This window comes from Crassostrea angulata, chromosome 5 (genome assembly GCF_025612915.1).
Source record: "Crassostrea angulata isolate pt1a10 chromosome 5, ASM2561291v2, whole genome shotgun sequence".
Taxonomy (NCBI): Eukaryota; Metazoa; Mollusca; class Bivalvia; order Ostreida; family Ostreidae; genus Magallana; species Magallana angulata.
In genome coordinates, this window is record NC_069115.1 from 6,717,451 (window position 1) to 6,738,045 (window position 20,595).

At 33.0% G+C, this 20,595-nt stretch overlaps 1 protein-coding gene across 1 annotated transcript in view; it reads left to right on the forward strand.

Annotated features, from left to right (window-relative positions):
- LOC128184834 (histone-lysine N-methyltransferase PRDM9-like) overlaps nt 1-20,595 on the forward strand; it is a 31,618-nt gene that overhangs the window by 7,627 nt on the left and 3,396 nt on the right. Inside the window, exons 6-11 of the mRNA XM_052854449.1 lie at nt 5,563-5,677; nt 11,226-11,302; nt 13,715-13,909; nt 14,090-14,354; nt 14,831-14,947; nt 15,404-15,486. Of these exons, the coding sequence (XP_052710409.1) occupies nt 5,563-5,677; nt 11,226-11,302; nt 13,715-13,909; nt 14,090-14,354; nt 14,831-14,947; nt 15,404-15,486 (852 nt within the window). The remainder of the gene's footprint in view (nt 1-5,562; nt 5,678-11,225; nt 11,303-13,714; nt 13,910-14,089; nt 14,355-14,830; nt 14,948-15,403; nt 15,487-20,595) is intronic.

Genomic DNA, 20,595 nt, shown 5'->3' on the forward strand with positions numbered 1-20,595 from the left:
ATCAATTTTTTAGATAAAAAAAATAATTTTCCATAACGATTTTTAAGGGACTGTCTCGAAAGGTATCAAATTTTACTTTTGTATCCTATGGAAATCTGTTGGAAATGCGGCAATTTTTTACATTTCCTTTTATAAGTTTTGTATTTCTGTCACAGTTTGTCTTTTCCATTCAAATATGTTTCTGTGAAAACAATAAATGCCAAATGTAAACAATCTACGTGGTTTACTCTGTAGTCTAGGGATTATATAAAAATTGATTTTTTTCTTTGATTTGGCATATATATTAGTTTAGAAAAATTATTATTTTAGAAATAAAACTACTGAAACTAGTGCAGCTACTGTTCTTTTGGTGCCCTGTCAATCAATCCATGCCCTAAAAATCTAGACCGCTTCGAATTAATAAGCGAGTTATTATTTTATTTTAATTTTTTTCAGCTAAATGCACATTTTTAGTTTAGTTACTAGATTAAGTTTAAAATATCGAAAAATGGTGCTGTAACGCCATTTTAGTATTTATTTCGATCACGGTCATAATACCGGTATCACAAATTCCTCTACTCATAAATGATACAGATTATGTTAACGAACAATATTTTATAAAGACCTAAAATGAACATCAGTTTTTTGGTTTTTTTGATACACAGACACCTGGCGTTTTAAATTCTTGTCATTATAAAAATGAATACAATTCAAATTTCATACTTACGCCGTTTTTGGTTGAATCGGTTGTAACCTATCAGGTGTTAAGGCACCGATCGGAAGACGAAGAGGATCGCAAAATAATTTAATCAATGCGTTTTTAGCAAACATTTCACATGATGTGACAATTTGAAATGTATCCAAGATTGTGGCGGTATGTACCTTGTGTATTATTAGGTATAGGATATTTATTTTTATCATGATATAAAATTATAACGTCAGATGTCTGTGCTTTGATACGTTGATGCCTAGGATAATAAGATTGTTCATTTGATCATTTTGATGCAGTATTAGATCTAACGATATGTTGTCCAAACCAGTAGAATTCTTTTTTATAAGTATTTTCTAATGTATTGCCAAATCTATACTAGTATTAGAATTTTTGTGAGTTTATAATTTTTAAAAAGTTTCTTATTTAAAAAAAAATTTGGAAAGAAAATGAAACAAGAACTTGTTCGGATGATGATTGATGTGGCCCATCGGCCTCTTGTTTCTATATATACCTACATGTATTTAAAAATTAAATCATGGTTGGAACAATTTTTAACTTAGACTACCTAAGGATGCTTCCACACAAGTGACAGCTTTTCTGGCCAATTGGTTATTCAGAAAAAGACTTTAAAAGATTTTTCTCAATATACATGTATTCCTATCATGATTTGAACAATTTTGAATCATGCCTCCACCAAAGTGACAGCTTTTCTGGCCCAACAGTTTTTGAGATAACGACATTGTACAAGAGGCCTACGGGCCACATTGCTCACCTGAGCAACGATAGGCATGATAAATCAGCTTCATGGAGCCATAATACAAAATATCTGGACAATGTGGTGTAATACATGTAGATCCTTGCAAAAATCTGTTTATATACAGGATATAAACCTAAATCAAACTCTGAACCCCTTGTGAGGCCCAATTATCGTCCAGGGGGGCAAAGTTTAAACAATTTTAAAGAATCGGCAATATATATAAATGCTTGCATACATGTATAAGTAAAAGCTTAAATATTATATAATATTATATAATAAGATTTCAGTTTTTGTAAATGATTAAAATGTTTTCCTTTGTACAACTGAATCCCCAATGTGGCCCCACCCTACATCTTAATATTGTGATTTGAACAAAATCTGAAGTTGCTTTCACTAAAGTTACAGCTTTTCTAGGCAAATGTTTATTTTATAAAAAAAAAATTAAAGATATCATTCTATATATTCCTATGTAAAAATTTGTCCCCCCCCCCTTTTGACCCAATCCTACCCCCCCCCCCCCCCCCCCCCCCCCGGGAAATCATGATTTGAATAAAATTGAAATCTCAAACAAGTTTCAGCTTTCCTGCCCAAATGGTAATTGAGAAGAAGATTTTTAAAGATTTACTCTATATAAACCTATGTAAAATGTAAATCCCCAATGTGGCCCCACCCTACCCCAAGGTCATAATTTTCACATCTTTGAATCTACACTACCTATTAAGAATGCTTCTACACAAGATTCAGCTTTCCTGGCCTAATGGTTTTGAGAAGAAGATTTTTAAAGATTTACTCTATATAATTATATGTAAAATTGCACCACCACCCCCCCCCCCCAAATTGTGGCCACACCCTATCCTGGGGGTTCATGCTTTTCTCAACTCTTAATCTACACTACCTGAGAATGCTTCCACACAAGTTTCACCTTTCCTGTCCAAATGGTTCTTGAGAAAATGATTTTTAGATATGAACTTTATATAAAGTATATGTTTTTATATGTAAAAATATATGTAAATCCCCAATGTGGCCCCACCCTACCCCAAGGTCATAATTTTCACATCTTTGAATCTACACTACCTATTAAGAATGCTTCTACACAAGATTCAGCTTTCCTGGCCTAATGGTTTTGAGAAGAAGATTTTTAAAGATTTACTCTATATAATTATATGTAAAATTGCACCACCACCCCCCCCCCCCCCCCAAATTGTGGCCACACCCTATCCTGGGGGTTCATGCTTTTCTCAACTCTTAATCTACACTACCTGAGAATGCTTCCACACAAGTTTCACCTTTCCTGTCCAAATGGTTCTTGAGAAAATGATTTTTAGATATGAACTTTATATAAAGTATATGTTTTTATATGTAAAAAGTCGACCCCCCCCCCCCCCATTGTGGCCCCACCCTACCCCCCCAGGGTCATGATTTTTACAACTTTAAATTTTTTACGCCAGCTAAGGATGCTTCCACACAAGTTTCAGCTTTCCTGACTGATTGCTTTTTGAGAAGAAGATTTTAAAAGATTTACTCTATATAATCATATGTAAAAAGTCGACCCCCCAATGTGACCCCACCCGACCCCAAAGGGTCATGATTTTCACAACTTTGAATCTACACTACCCGAAGATGCTTCCACACAAGTTTCAGCTTTCCTGGCCGATTGCTTTCTGAGAAGAAGATTTTTAAAGATTTACTCTATATATTCATATGTAAAAAGTCGACCCCCAATGTGGCCCCACCCTACCCCCGAGGGTCATGATTTTCACAAGTTTGAATTTATGCCAGCTAAGGATGCTACCACATAAGTTTCAACTTTCTTTGCAAAATGGTTCTTGAGAAGATTTTCAAAGATTTACTCAATATATTCATATGTAAAAAGTTGACCCCATTGTGGCCCCACACTACCCCCGAGGGTCATGATTTTCACAACTTTGAATCTACACTTCACTACCCGAGGATGTTTACTCACAAGTTTCAGCTTTCCTTTTAAAATATTTACTCTATATATTCCTATGTAAAAAGTCGACCCCCAAATGTGGCTCAACCCTACTCCCGAGGGTCATGATTTTTTTACAACCTTGAATATACACTTCCTAACAATGCTTCCACACAAGATTCAGCTTTCCTGGCCTAATGGTTCTTGAAAAGATTTTTTTTAATTTCTTGAAATTGTTAAATAATTCCTAATTATCTCCCTTTCCAAAAGGGCGTGATCCTTAATTTTCACAACTTTGAATTCCCCTAGCCTAAGAATGCTTCGTGCCAAATTTGGTTGAAATTGGCCCAGTGGTTCTTGAGAAGATATTGAAAATGTGAAAAGTTTACAGACAGATGGACAACAGACAAAATGTGATCAGGATAGCTCACTTGGCATGAGGATTTGAAGTTACTTACATAGTAAAATAACTAAAAATAGCATTGTAATTCTTGATAAGAAGATTTTGATTTAAAACTTTTCTATATACTTCTTAATATGTTGAACCCCTCTTTTGAGATCCAATAATGGGGTCATAGTTTAATCAATCTAGAATCTACATTATCAGAGGATGTTTGCATTGTAATCTCACAAATAGTAGTATTATAGTTGGTTCTTGAGTAGATTTTTAAATATTTTCACTACACATTTCTATGTTAAGGTAGCTCCATACTCGTAAAATTCTCTGAGGAAAGTTGAAAAACCGAACTGATTTCGACTTAATAGACTTAAATGTCATCAATTGTTAGAAAAAATATACATGTCATCACACTTTTTGAGATGCCAGATAAACATAAACTAAAGCATACTTTAGCATTAGAAATATGTATTTTTTTCTGTTAAAAGTAAAATCTTGTAGGCAGAAATTTGTTTTTCTTGTTTAATTTTAATGTCAACTTTATCAGAAAACTAAAATTACAAAAATATTTTAAAATTAATCGTTGGAATAAGAAAAACTATAGCATTTAGTCATACAACTGAGAGAAAGGTCAGAAAAAGAGTTATTTCCCCTTTGCATAGATAAAATATATAAAAAATTGGAAATTTAGAATAAAATTTAGTGCGAAAATATCTTTAACCTACCAATAATTCTAATTACATCCATGTGATTATATTCACATAAAATAAATAAAACTATCTTGCACAATTTTTAAAGAATTCAAAGTTTTACAAAAAAGTGTGACGTCACAGAACACTGGATCTACTTTAAACTTAGAACGCTCTTGGGGCCTCAGTATTGATCCGAGTGTCATGGCTTTAATAATTTAAAATCTACACTATCTGGGAATGCTTGCATTTGTAGCATTGTAGTTCCTGGGAAGAAGATTTTTCAACATATGCCCTACATATTTTTATGTTAAAATCTGAACCCCTCTTGATCCAAGGGTCATGGTTTTCACAATTTAGAATATTTACTGTATATACAAGCTTTGGTATAAATATTGAAATACTTGATGCAGTGGTTCTTGAATAGATATTTTTAGACACACACCGTATTTTCACTGTTTGGTGGTTATATCCTTCTTAAATAAGGTTTTACACTTTATTTTAACGGCTTAGAATTCCCTTTCTGTAACAAATCTTGAGTAAAATTTGGCCCAATCGTTCTAGGGAAAAATTCAAAATTGAGAAATGTTTACTGACAGACGAAAGGAAGACAGACAACAGGTGATCAAAAAAGCTCACTTGAACATTCGGTTCAGGTAAGCTAAAACCAATTGGCCAAAATTAAATTTGTAACTTGTGTGAAAGATCTCTTATGTTTTAAGTATAATGTTTCTTATAACCTACCATCTTGAGATATTTTTAAATTCTTAAATAGACTGTGGCTCCTGGACACTTTTTGGGTCCCACCAGGGACTCAAAGTTTGATGTTGGTTTATATATATTTGTTTAAGATTTTATTGAGTACAGCTATACTTTTATGTGATATGACTATGAAATAATCCTTTTACAAAATGGCTCTCAATGTTTAACATAGGAATATCTGAAGATTGCTTTTTATACAGGTCTTTTTTACTACATTGCCCAGGTATTTTGTATATGGCTATTACTTCTCTGGTGACCTATGTGGCACATTGACCTTTTGTTTAATTTTCAATTCTATTCAAATCAAAACTGAAGTTCGTTTCATTATATATAAAGGCAGGTAAAGGGGCTAAAGAATATCAGAAAAAAGAGCAAAAAATTTATCCTTTTCGGATTCAACAAAGACTGAACTACATGGATGTAGAAGTGCCAGATGACGACGATTTTATATGTAAGTACATGTAAATTATTCAATCCGACATAACACACCCCGTACGTAAAGCAAACTAAACTCTACTTGCTTTATAAGCATTACTTACGAATACTCCTGGTCGTAATGATAAATGAGAGTATTGTACATTTTATTTCGTTCCAGTTTATTTTCCTGTGTCAACTAACTTCTTGGATTTCTTTCCAGCTCGGGTTGAAACAGCCGCCGAAAATTTTTAAAGTTTGAGATAATTTCGCTATCATTGAGACCCCCCCCCCTTAACTTCCCGATAAAGAAGCAAGGGGCAGTTTCGGATAAAGTCATATTTTTGTAAAATTGAGAATTGCTGTACTTGAAGGCTTTTGAGTGTTGCTAAAATTCATGAAATGATTTCTGGGAGTTGATTTTAATCAACTCTCCTATGCAGTTACTCTGGCAAACCGAAAGTGAAACAGTGTTTGGACCTTAGCACAAATCATCACCGCCTACAAGACTTAGTTCTCGGAAATAATCGATAAATTCGCTGTAATGAATTCAGAAGCATTGTTTTTCAAGGAAACTAATTTATTAATAGCTTAAAGATAGTCAGATTTTAAATGGTAGGAACAATTTAGATATTTTTTGTAGTGGTATGTATTCCTACGCTAGAGTGTTCTGTAGTCTCGTTTAATCAGACGATCGGTCGTTTCCGTAAATCTTCGACAAGCAGAGAATCTTTCTTGCTTGTCGAAGATTAACGGAGACAATCGAGCGTCAGGTTGAATGATCTATAGTTTAATATTGCTTTGATCCATACAAGAAATATTTCGATTACTGATACGAACCTTGATGGAATTAATAGTATCTTTAAATATTACACGACATGATTCATATAAAGTTTTCTCGAAATTCTTTTCGGAAAAGTCCGAGTATTCATATTATAAAAAATATGCGTAATTCAAATACATATAAGAAACTACTTGCCATGCAAAATAACATATCGTTGATTCTAAAATAAATAATAATCGATAAAATCAACTCCCATCAGTACCTCAGTACTTTGATTAATGATTATCATTAGTTAGAGGGATGTTTCTTGTTGAAATTAGTATGCTATATGTAGGCCCCACATGATAGGTACATGAGAAACAAAGGTAAAATACGAAACCTGCGGCTATGACTGTGGTGTTGACTTTACACAATGAAATTGCAAGTTACAGACGGGAGGGTAAATAACACGAAAAGTAGGTGGATGAGACATTGTAAACTATACACCGGTAAGTTTCTGACATGTGATGGTGCAACATGCACATGGTACAGAAATTGTAGAAAATTTGACAACTTTTGACTAGTAATTTTCTTCAGAAATTGGTGATTGGCTTTATAAAGAGTGAATTAAAGGTACTTGTGCTGAATGGTAACTGAGGAAATTCTAGTTACAAAGTTCCGAAGACACACATCCCCTTGCTACAATGAAATGTATCCAAAACACTGTCCCGTGCCACCATAACTCTCTCCAGTCTTTATTTCGGGGTGGTAATGATTGTCTCGTGCTTTAAATGCTATCGTAGAATCAGGGTTTTTTTGCGGTGGACAATTAATTGATAAAACATTGACGTGTTGCTGTGATTTTTCAATGGTGAAGTTGGCGTAAATCACGTTTAGTAGAGCGGTTATTTGTATATCGGACATCATATAGCTGACAACGACAACGTGCTCAGTGATGAGCCCTACGCTATCTCAACCAGGCCATTACATGTAAATTACAGTCCTTGTGATGCAGAGTTAGACGTACAAAATAAGGGACATCAGATACCCTAAGTCTAATACAGTTCTTCTGCATTATCTAAAGAAGATAATCTATAGCCGCTCTAGAAAAACATAAGAAAGAATCTTGATATTTTTGGCGCCAAAATACTGTTATCTTACTTTTCCTAGATGAAACACAGGGAAACGTTCTCTAGCCGCTGCACAAGCGAGCCACCTTTGCTTGAAGCTTCCCATATCTCTCCACAAAATGTAGGGGAAATTCTGATGAACAAAGAATCTAAAGATTCCGAAATATGTTTTTAACGATCGAGAAGGGTAGAGAATATAATGCAAATGAATATTTGGTTGATTAACATAGTTCGCCAGTTCAGATATTATTATATTATGACTTAAGGATTTGCTGGACCAAACTCTACCTTTACTCAGATAAGCAAACAGCTTGTCTAAAACTATCGTCTATGCAAAAAAAAGTATGTTATGTTACTTTTTAGGGTATTTGCAGGTTCGCCCTGTGTACTTAAAGTATTTCAAGACACATAAATGCAATTTTCTTTGCTGTCTTATCCGGCTTTAATACGAAACAATGCTTGGAAAAGCCTTCAACCAAAATTTATGACCCACTGCATCACCTAGATTGGGGCATTAAAATAGGTTTACAATACACACCTTATGTCTGTTAGTTATCAAGCAAGCAATCTACCGGTAGTACGTTGAATTTTGAAAGACAAAATGGACTTACGAAAGACCAAAGAAACATTAAATGAGCTGTGTACAACACTGTGTGTTGTATTTTATCAGCTGTGCAGATAACACCAATTGAAGAAGAATCATCCTACAGGAATTAAGACACAAACATGTGGTGAAGCAAACAGCCACGAATTTGAAAATGAGTGTTGAAGGGTCAAAGTTGTTTCAAGATGACATTTGAAATATGTTGGATTAGTTTGATAGATACTAGTATTATGATAGACAACTAGATAAAGCGTCAAATGTTTTTGTCAAGCCTAAACCAATCTATGCAAATAAGAGACCATTTTCTGACAGTTTCCTTGAAACTTGCTATAAAACCAGGAAAGAATCAATTTAATTAATCTCGTCCTCAGTGACCCCATAAAGTTAGACGATGAAGAGGAATCAAAATGTTTCTATAGTCTTTCGCACTAAAAGAAGGTATTACATATGACTCGGTCATTCGCCCCGTGAAAATGGAGGAACCAATTGGAGGAATCAGAATTACCATAAGAAATTGACATAGAATGCGACGTTTGCTTATCTATATAATTGAAATAGGCTATGTTTGAATTTCAATGATTCCCTCCCCAAACAGGAATTATAAAGATTATTATTCCGATGACATGCCAAACAAATTCTACTCAGAGAAACAGATTTGTTGCTGAAAAAAAAAATGGAAAAAAACATGATCCAGACTGAGAAGAACACTTGTTTTTGACAGTACATGTACAGTTTTTCTGATACCTAAAAAGAAGGGCGAATTGCGTCCAATTCTAAATCGGATTTTCTTTAGAAAAAAAAATCATGACCTTAAGGATGATGTTTACTCAGAATGAAAAAAAAATCCACTGATGATAATGAAAAACCAACTATTGTGTGTTATAGACCTTACATGGTAGTGTTGTTCCTCACTTTCAAAAAAGTAGGTCATTGACCTACTTTTTGAGTTAATGGCCATTGAAGATTTTTTGAAAATTTAAGAAAAATCCATAAAAATTTTACAGTAGGATTGAGATTTTCTTATTTGTGAAAATAATACAAATAGCTTAACTCTTTAACAAATGAAATACAGTTTATGAATGGTAGTGACATTAAATAGATACAAAGCATTAAGTTTTTATTCACAATTTTTATAGATATTCTAGTCCGAATTTCCTCTATCAGTTTTCAAATTATTACCCATTTTTGATTCAATTTAACTGAATGATGATAATGCTAAAACATTTATAGTATTAAACAAAGTAAATTGACCTTTCTCTGCTGGCATTAAATTTATATGAGGTCAATGATCAAAATTTTGAGATATGGTATTTTTTATAATTTTTAAACATTTTTCAATATTTTTGTAGTGTGTGCCATACAATTATCTAACCGAAAAAGCAAGATAAAACTAACAGAAAATATGCAAAATTATGTTGACTAACAAATAAAATCTTAACTTTATATTTTATTGTACTACCAAACATATTTCAGTGGGAAACAAAATCTGAAAAATTTTGTCCGAATTTCCTCTGTTTTGCTAAAAGTCAATCTTTGTCAGAGCTTAATTCCATAATTTAGTAAAAATATCGATTGTTATGTCAATAATAATTCATTTCAAAAATACTTTTTGTATTTAAAACAAATTTTACTCATGAAATTGAACTTTTTAACAAACCGGATTTGAAACCCTGAGTAAACAACGTCCTTAACATCTAAAATAAAAGGTTAAAAGCACTAAGACCAAGCGATAGGGCAGCTTCTTGAGGCTTGAATGACGCATACTTCCATGTGCCAATCGCACTTCAGTATCGTAAGTGTCTCCGCGTTTCTGTAGCAGGAAGACAATACCAGTACAATGTTCTTCCTTTTGGTCTATTATTTGCCCTGAGAACTTTCACCAAAATAGTATCTGTGACTGAGACCTGAGACTTCAGGGCATCCACATTTAGCAGTACTTAAAAGACTAATAAAAGGTTCTCATTTGAAGATTTTGGAGGAACACCTGTGAACTGCATTGAATTCTACAAAAGAGCTAGAGTTCCTAGTCAACACAGAGATATATTTTTTGTTCCAACGCAACAGAAATATATGTGCATCATTGGAAATGGTTCCACATAATCGTCTTTTTAATGATTAATTAAGAACTCTGGCATTTGAGAGCTCTTTATGTTTACCTTCAACATACAGATGACCTGAGTGGGGAATTTACTAGTTTGATATTTACATTATTTAAAACTTTTAGAAAACCATCCCCTTTGACTATTTCTCATGGAAATCCCATGATAATACAATGTAAAAGTCAATTCTGTTCGAGCAGTTTCTACATCTCGGGCACTCGTGCAATATGCTGTGTTGAAAAATATTATAATGGCCGCAGATTGGTATTCTGAGTTAGTGTACATGTGTTTTATTGCAAATGCATTGTTAAAGAGAGTTCAAGTTTTGGAATACTAGTAGCTGTAAGCTTTATCTCGGAAACTACAGTGATTTGTGGTCTCATTGTCATTATTAATCCAGTATGATTCCTTTTATTTTTGTGATACTTTGGTTGTTCTGTTTGTGCCATTTCCTGAAGATAGTAGCTGTATTTTTTCCTGTAGTATTTCCTCTACTCTAGATCTGGTTGTTACAGAAGCAAGACCACACTAACCTCCAGGTAGGAGGTAAGATTGTGTTGCAATGTAGTAAATCATAGGTTAGTTGACCCAGGTAAGTGACAAGGAACGAAATAAAATGTTCAAATTTGGAACCAAATAAAGATTTTATGAGTTACTTACCTTTGCCCCTGCCTCGACTTTGTGGTTTGGTTTAGCACATCCTAGAAATTTTAGATATGCGGCGGCTAATTTACCCAGAGCCGTTAAGAAACCTATAAGTTAGTTGACATGGTAACTGATCCTTCACTTATGAAGTCTAAATTTGGTTCCATATTGGAACAACGACATCTTGGTATAACTCCGCCTAAGGAAATGAGTCGACTAATACAGTGTCTACACCAGCGGTGTGTCTTTGGTTTGCTTATCGCAGCTCTTAGAATTGAGCAAAATTGCATCGGAAAAGACAAATGACACCATTCTTATCAACCTTAATTTTTGCCATTAACTAGACTGTGAAGAATGTAACAAGGAGCACGAGGGAGACTGCCCATATCATGGACCACTCAAAGTTATCATGGATATCGAGGTAAAAAAAACAACTGCGCATTCCCTGTATTGTACTTTAAGGTCGTCCATCCATAACTATCATATTTCATATCTAATAGATTGCAATTTTGATCACTAAAATCTTAGAGTGATTTTAAGGAGTTAATTAAATAATAAAGTTTCACCTTTGAAATTTAAAAAAAAAATTTAATCAATTTATCATATGTTGAAGTTAACATTGAAGTCTATGGGAAAAATGCATTTTTAGATATATTTCTTTAGTACAAGTAATTTTCTTACATTTCTCTCAGTATAAAGTTGCAAAAGCTTTCTCCGTCTTCGAATATGCTCAAATAATTCATAGTTTACCATACATATTTTTCAAAAAATGGTTTTTTTTTTATATTTTTCCTAAAGGGCAGACAACTCTTTTAAAAAGTTGTCAGTGCAAAAAGTTCATTGAATTGACTAGATACATACACCCAAGTATGGTTTATGTCAGCCATATATTAGCTTTAAAATATGTATTTGATATGTAGTATATATCAGTCAAAATTGTTAAATTCACCTTAGTTATGGATGGACTACCTTAAAATGAAATATAACGAATAACACAGTAAGTGTAGATAATGCGGTGAGTGACTCAGTTACCGATTCTAATCCTCTCTTTAGCTTGCACGTTTTTTGTCTTCTTGACCCTGGCATTCTGCAACATCCTTCTATTTGACTGAGGTAATAAAACATATAAAATAAAACTAATTAGTGCATTTCCTTCTCCAGACAAAAAGAAAAAAATGAATAAATGCAGAAGCATTAATTGATCTGAATTGAAATCGATACATTTAAACTTTATACGTCAGATGCATCATTCTCTTTGCAGATCAATAAATGCATAATAATTCTACAAAACTTGGTAAATTCATTGCAACAAATTGTTGGGACAAGTTTCTTTTGCCGTATTCTGAATTTACATGGATTGTTTGATAATCTTAATCTTTTTCACTGGAAATTTGATATTCTAATCTTTTTTCTTCTCTTTTTTTTGCTGGAAACATAATAAAGTAACCAATTTGAAGAATATGTCAATAAAATTTCGACCAATATTACCTGGTATAAATTGTATTACTTATCCAGGCTCTTTACTTTTAAAATTGATTATTAGTAGTCAAATAAATGAATCATATACTCTTGTTCCGAAAGAAAGGAGGTATATTTGTTACCCTTATGTGTCTGTCTGTCTGTCCATCTGTTTTTCTCTGCAACTATTATTCACAGCTGCTTGAAATTGTAACACACTCTTTGGACATGCCATGTAGTGGGATCCATTTTTGTACCAATGGACATCAACTTTTTGTTGATTGACGACTTTGTTTATTTTTAGCCAAACTTTCCAAAAAAAGATTTCGTCGCAGATTTCTCAGCAACCGTTCATTGCAGGTGCTTGAAATATAACACACTCTATTAAGGCATGCTTTTAGTGGGCCGAATTCCGTACCAATCAGATATCAACTTCCCGTCAAATGTTGACTTTACTTATTTTGTATATTCACATCAGAGTGGAGGTATTACTAGTGAGCATTGGCTTACAAATATTTTGTTTGACCCTGCTTTACTTTGTCTAAAAGACATACTGAGTGCATAGTTAAGCAGATAGACCTCAATCGAAGTTTTGGAATTCATGGCCCATAGACCAGAAGTCTTGTGGTTTGTAGTGGTAAAATGGTCAAAAAGTGAACATTAAAGATACGTAATGACAATAGACACAATATCAGCTTCTTTTGATTTTGTTATTAAATTTTTAACGCCAAGAATGATTAATTTTGGGCAATTTAAAAGCTTGGCCATATTGATGTGAATGACAGAAATCAAGATACAATCAACATTATATTTCTTTTTTATTTAAATAAAGCTAGTGTTAAATATTTATTACAAATAAAGAACTGTCATTATATTAAATTATCATAACTTTTAACGACAGAAATGATTGCATAAAAGATATATCATTTATTATAACCAATAATTTTTTGTAAATCTAAAATAATGATTTAATATTAACATATCCTGTTTATATGCATAATACATGTATAACTTACATTCAATCATGATTTTTAAAAAAGCCCGATTCGATATGACAATCGATTGTAATATTTCTCTGAATCTCGAACAATATACTCTAGTTATAACAACTACATTGAGCTTGTTGGTTTAGTACTTATATGATACATTCATATGAAATTACATAAAAGACTGAGATCGAGGTTCTTGCTCTTTATTTTTAGACAACAAATGGATGAGAGAAAAATAGGTTCTATTCTTCAAATTCTTATAGTAAATAACTTTCAACAGATAATGAAACGAAAGACTCATTTAATGCAGCACGTGTATGTAATTGTGTTTGCAAACAAACAGGCTTTATCATATCGATAACATATAAAATTATTTTATATTATAGCAACCCCGGGGAATTTCAGACAGGGCAATGAAAACCTTACCTCAAGGATTATTTGTAAGAGATTCAATAATTCCAAATGCAGGAAAGGGTGTGTTTGCGGAAATGTTTATATCAAAGCGGACGCGATTTGGGCCTTATGAAGGCGAATGTACAGATAACCAAGAAGAAGCACACGAAACAGGATATGCATGGCAGGTTTGATATCGGTTTGGAATGCAAGATTTACGGCGCACAAAAATTAGTTTTGGACTGATTAACCTTAATAATTTCCATACTAATCCTGAATAATTGAATATATAAAGCAGTCAGATTGGCTAATGACTGACTAATGACACATTTATCTATACTTTATATATATTCATGCTTTTGTTCTAGATTTACAAACAAGGCCAGCGTAGTCACTTTGTCAACGCATTCAAAGAGCCAATGAGTAATTGGATGAGGTATGTTAACTGTGCTCGTTCAGAATCCGAACAAAATCTGGTCGCTTTTCAACACAGAGGACAGATTTACTACAGGTCGTTCAAAGATATAGCACCTGGTACTGAGCTGTTGGTGTGGTATGGTCATGATTATGGAAAAGAACTCGGGATATTTCGGGGCGAAGTAGAAATCATTCCCAAAGTCCTAAATGGTGAAGGTAAAGTTGTGAAAGTACTATGGTACAAAAATGTTCTTATATTTATAATTTGACATACTATACCAACAATTTATAATTTAATCCTTATCAAACATGTAGCATGCAAATCTGGTGGTATATCTTGTTTGCTGCAAAATGTTTTCTTTGAATTATTACTTTAAGCAACGTGAAATAAATTGAATGCAGGAACGTTTGTTTCAAGTTGAATTTATTAAATATAAGTAAAAAATAGAACTATTGTCGTTGGTATGCTGAATGTTCATAATTGTTCAATCAAGATGTTTAAATGCTTGTACCCCCCCCCCCCCCCCCTGATTTATATATCGGAGATAACAGAATATAACAAAATGAGGATTAACATAGAAAACGGGGAGAAATAGCTTATAAAGGCTTTTAAACGAAATGGGTAATTTTAAAAGACCCCCAACGAATTTTGATTAAATCCACATTAATGTATATTATGTTCTCTTTTTTAGAGGTGTTCTGCTGTCCATTTTGCAGGATGGGTTTTAGTAGTTATGAGTGGCTGTCGAAACACTGCAAGTTTAAGCATGGAGAGATTTTGTCAAAACATGTTCCAGATGTCAAGATTAGTAAGTCAAAATGTTCAAATTCATAGTTTCCTTCTTTGTTGTTGAATTTTTAAAACAGGTCGCCAGAAGGCGGTCAGTAATTGCATGACGTAGTTTGAAAGTTGCATTCTCCGAAAAAGTGCTGGAGTTGAGATCTCATCGCTTGTGTGAAATCGGATCATTCTATAATGAGGATACTCTATACTGTGTACATGCAGCTTATGGGGGAAAAAAACTTTCCTGTTCCTGTTTAAAGAAACCTTTGATTGAAAATGATATAAATGCCTTGAAAGTTTGATTTTGCCATTTTAATATAAACAAATCCAATTTTAACTATCACTATTTATTTCATACTATCAAGCTAACGATTATTTTATGCATTTGATCTCAAATAGCTATGGAATCTCTAATTGCTAAATGTACTTGTTTATCATCAACACAAAAATAATCAGTTGATGTATTTTCTCAATATTTTAGCTTCACAAAAGAACAACACAAGCTGCTGTCAAAGAGAAGAAGAATATCGTCCTAGTCAAACTATCCATGTGGTAGAACCAATCGTAAGTATTGCCGGGAGGGGAGTGTTATCAATCGGAGTATATATTAGTATTATGATATCAAAATTTACCAAAATCGCAAAGTATTTTTACAATAAAAGATGACTGTTTCTTCACTTAAAGACATTATAAAATTGCGAGAAAATAAATTTTAATAAAAGTACTGAAGTACTGACGGGAGTTGATTTTATCGATTATCATTTATTTTAAAATCAATTTATCTTGCATGGCAATTAGTTTCTAGTTTGTATTTGAATTACGCACTTTTTTATAATATGAATTTTTAGACTTTTCCAACAAGAATTTCGAGAAACCCCATATAAACCATGTTGTGTAATATTTAAAGATAGATTTCAACTACGAGTATGTATTAGTTATCGAAACAATTCTAAATATTGTATGGCACTATTGATATCGAACTCTAGTCTCGTTTAACTAGACGCTCGGCTGTCTCCGTTAATATCCGACAAACAAGAGAGCACCCTCTCTGCTTGTCGCAGATTTTCGGAGACAGCTGAGCGTCTGGTTGAACGAGACTATATTAACTCTGGCGTAGGAATACATCATACATAATACAAAAATATATAAATTGTTCGTAGTATATAAAATTTGACTATTTTCAAAGTGTTTATAGATAAGTTTCCTCGAAAAACAATGCTTCAGCATACATTACATCGAATTGTTTTCTATTATTTTCAAAAAACTTAGTCTTGTCAGCGGTGATGATTTGTGCTTAGGTCCAAATACTGTTTCACTTTCGGTTTGCCAGAGTAACTGCCTAGGAGAGTTGATTAAAATCAACTCCCAAAAATGGGCATTCGTCTTAAAATTGTGAGATGTGTCAATGTTTTAACTGCAATTTTATGTTTTGAAACCTTTAAAAACAGCAGTATGCACAGAGAGAGAGAGAGAGAGAGAGAGAGAGAGAGAGAGAGAGAGAGAGAGAGAGAGAGAGAGAGAGAGAGGGTGTTTTATTGTGACGCTATTCTAATTTTTGACCACTCATTACAATATTAGTTCCACTTCCATTCACATTCATGAATTTTATCTTCAGCTAAAATTCCTGATATTTGCACATCATTAAGGGTAAGGAAATGTACTGTTTGAAAAACAGCAAGTATAACCATATTCAATTGGTAAACTTTATTGAATGTAGATCTGATGTAGATCTGATGTGGTAAATTGCTGAAACAAATTATAAACAATTTATAAATACATGGGATAATATGCAAACTGACATTTTAACAATTCACACAATAATACATTTATAACATATATGTATATATATCATAGTTGTCATAAGAAATAAATTGACAATTATCAAAATAGACGAATTCCAAAATGTGCACCCAGTAGTGAAACAGTAGCCCGAGGGAAATTATGGAATGTAGGTAAAAAAGGGAAAATAACTTAATTGAAAAAATATAAACAAAGAATTCGCACTTTATAGGTGTGCTGTGTACTTATTAATGACCAGTAAATCATATAAATAATGAAGGTATCCTTATATGTTTAACATCAACAAATGTAAACACGAGAAAATATGGCGCCTACAACCTACTACAGTAATGTAGTGAATATTACCATCGGGTTCGGAATTCCATAAATAACAACATAAATATATATCCATTGTAAACAAAGTTCAGTTGTTACCTGTACCTTGCCCGAGTTGGACGTAGATTTTATCCGTCAGACTTTAGAGGTTTTTAACAACTCATAACTCAGATTTGTGAGTATCATTGCCAAATATATACCGTCACAACAATGGTGTCAGAAGTGTTTGTATATATCTGATTATTTTTCAGATTAAATACCCCGCACATTAGTTCGTGCATTTTGGCGCCATAATTTTTTTTTCTGTCTTCCAAATTCGATCTAGGAAGATATTTATTCATTTCAATTAAAGTATTGGTATATTTTTGAAAGAACTGTATTACTTTTCTTGTTTATTTTGATTTTTTTTTCCTATTGTTTTTCTTTTCTTATATTTTTTTTCGAGTATACACTTACATGTTGTTTATAAAGATCAACTACAACTTGACTATTTCGTCGGAATGTCTGATGATTTAGTTCATACGTATATTAAGATCAGTACTAGGTAGGTGTATACAGGAGTAAAAGATCAAGATCATGACTACTCCTTTTGAGGTAAACATGAAAGAAACAGATTTGCTGAAAAGGATTGAGAGGTTAAAAAAAGAGCTTGTTGAGAAAGAAGAAATGATAAGAGAAAGAGAGAATGTTATTAGAGAAAGAGAGAATGTTATTAGAGAAAGAGAGGATGAATTGAAAGAAAAAGACCGTACGTTAGATGAAAAAGAGGAAGAGTTATCATTTTGGCAAAAAAGTGTGAAAACAACCAGAGAAAAAGGAGATAAAATAGCTGATGAGTTTAAGTTTATGTTTGAAAGGAGAGAGGAAGATTTGAAAGAAAAATTGGCAATCAGAGAGAGAGAATTTGATGAACAGCTACAGACTTTAGAAGATCAGAAAGAGAAAATGAGATTATTAGAAGAAAAAGAGAGATCAGAAAGAGAAGAGTCATTCAGGAAAAGAATGAGAGAAATAGATCAAAGAGAGAAAGAAATATAAAAGAGAGAAAGACAAATGAAAAAAGAAAGAGAGCATGAAGAATTTATCTCAAACATAAATAGGTTGGCCCCACATAGTGTCTATCACAACAAAATCAGTGAAAAAGTTGAGGATAGAAAAGGTTCAAAAATACAAAACAGTCCCACACCACCCAAATTGTCAACCTACGATGGAAAAACAGAGTGGAAGCCTTACTACATTCAGTTTAATCATATAGCTAAAAAATACATGTGGAATGAGAGAGAAAAACTAGACAAGATGATTGAATGTTTGAGAGAAAAAGCATTAAAATTCTTTAGTTCTAGATCAGAAAATGTACAAAAGGACTTTAAGTTGTTATGTCAGAAATTTAAAGAAAGATTTGACAGGAAGGACCAGCCTCACATAATTCGTCGCCAACTGCAAGAGATCCAACAGAAGGCAGACGAAACACTGGAAGAATTTGCAGAAATGATAGAAGATTTATCCACTGAGGCTTATCCAGACAGTCCAGAATTCTTCAGAAGCACCATCACTATCGATGCATTTCTAAGGGGCTGTTTGGAAAAGAGAGCTGCATTAGTCACTTTAGATAAAGATCCAAAAACTTTAGACGAAGCGGTTCAACATATGAAGAGTGCAGTTAGGAACCAAAAATTGATCATGGGAACAAAGAAAGATATTAGAAGAGTGACATTTGAAGAAAAAGACGACATACCCGACACAGAAGATGTAAACATTAGACTAGTTAATAAAGTCCTTCCCAAAACAACTCCATCACTAGAATCCAGAATTTCGACCCTTGAAAATGACAACAAAGAGACAAAAAGATTATTGAGAGAAATATTGGAAAGAATGAAAATGAATGAGGTAGAGAGAGAGTCAAGACCCAGATTTAGGTCAACACAAAGATCTCCCATTAAATACAATAGGTCAAGATCAAACAGTTCAGAAAGAGGGAGTGAATGCTTCAAGTGTGGTAAAGAAGGGCATTTTGCAAGAAACTGCTCTCATCGTCAAAACAGATCTTCAAGATTCAATACACCATCAAATGTACATGGGTATTTAAACTCTCACGAGCTGAGGAAATAGGCCATTCGTCAGCTCGACTCAATGAACCAAGGCCACAACCACATACCCGATTCAAATATTAGATTTAATTATAACCACATACCAGCATGGGATAGAATGAATGAAGTTGTCCAGTTTAATAAAACTTAAAAAAAACAAAGATGTAAATATAACATGTTTCTAAACTTTACGAATACAATCTTGATTCAATGTTAATGAATTATCAGGAAATACTTAAAATTAATTAATGTGATTTAAGTTCTGCAGTCAAAGATGTCAGATACTCTGATATCATTGTCTGATTTTATTAAGATCTTGAAACTTAATGTAGTTTAGTAATTAATAACTACAATTCACAAAATCGTAGTAGAAGGTATGGAGAAGGACAAAATACTTGAAATCTTTTAATTTAGATAATCAAACCAATGTAGGGTTTTAACTTAAACAAATATATTTTAGGACTGAACAATCAATGTTCATTACTTTTAAATACACGTATTAGTTTTTAATAAGGCCAATATTTTTATGCCTCTTGATAACAGTGTTATCTGTTTTGATTTAATCTTTGCATATATGAAATATCACACTTTTGGAGTGCTTATTTACAGTCGGATTGTCTGATTGTGAACAGCTGTCTAATAGTGTGTTACTTAGTAATTTATTAGAAATAATACACGTATATGTTTTAAAGTTTTACACACCAGTCCTTTTAAATATGATGGGGAGGAATGTAGTGAATATTACCATCGGGTTCGGAATTCCATAAATAACAACATAAATATATATCCATTGTAAACAAAGTTCAGTTGTTACCTGTACCTTGCCCGAGTTGGACGTAGATTTTATCCGTCAGACTTTAGAGGTTTTTAACAACTCATAACTCAGATTTGTGAGTATCATTGACAAATATATACCGTCACAACAGTAACAGTCATTACGAGGGTGCTTATGTTTGCTTTTATAAACATGTCATGGCAAAAACAACAAATAAAATGAATATTTCATATATCTAAATGCATATGATACTTACAATTTGAGGGGACAAGGATGAAACATTGAATATGTTGGTAAAGAAAATGTGTAGCACTGCGGCGGGACCGCACGTACACAGCGTGAAAAACTGAACATAGAAGAGTTCCACATAAAGAGGAATAACTCTCAGACTGTATAATACAAGATCAAGAAAGATAACTCTTTGTTCCACTACAGGAAACAACAAATTATTTTATTACCTAATCAAAGGGATTTTGTTGTTTTCTTACAAATTAAATATTTGCGTCTATTTTGAACTGCCGGTCAATATACTGCGATCTATTAGACCGCCGGTCAATAGACTGCGATCTTTTGGACCGCCGGTCAATAGACTGTGATCTATTGGACCGGCAACGTATATCAGAACGCGTGTATGTTATAATGTTACATCCTTTCTCAGGGAATGTATATTCCTTTACATAGACGCTGTTTTTAGTA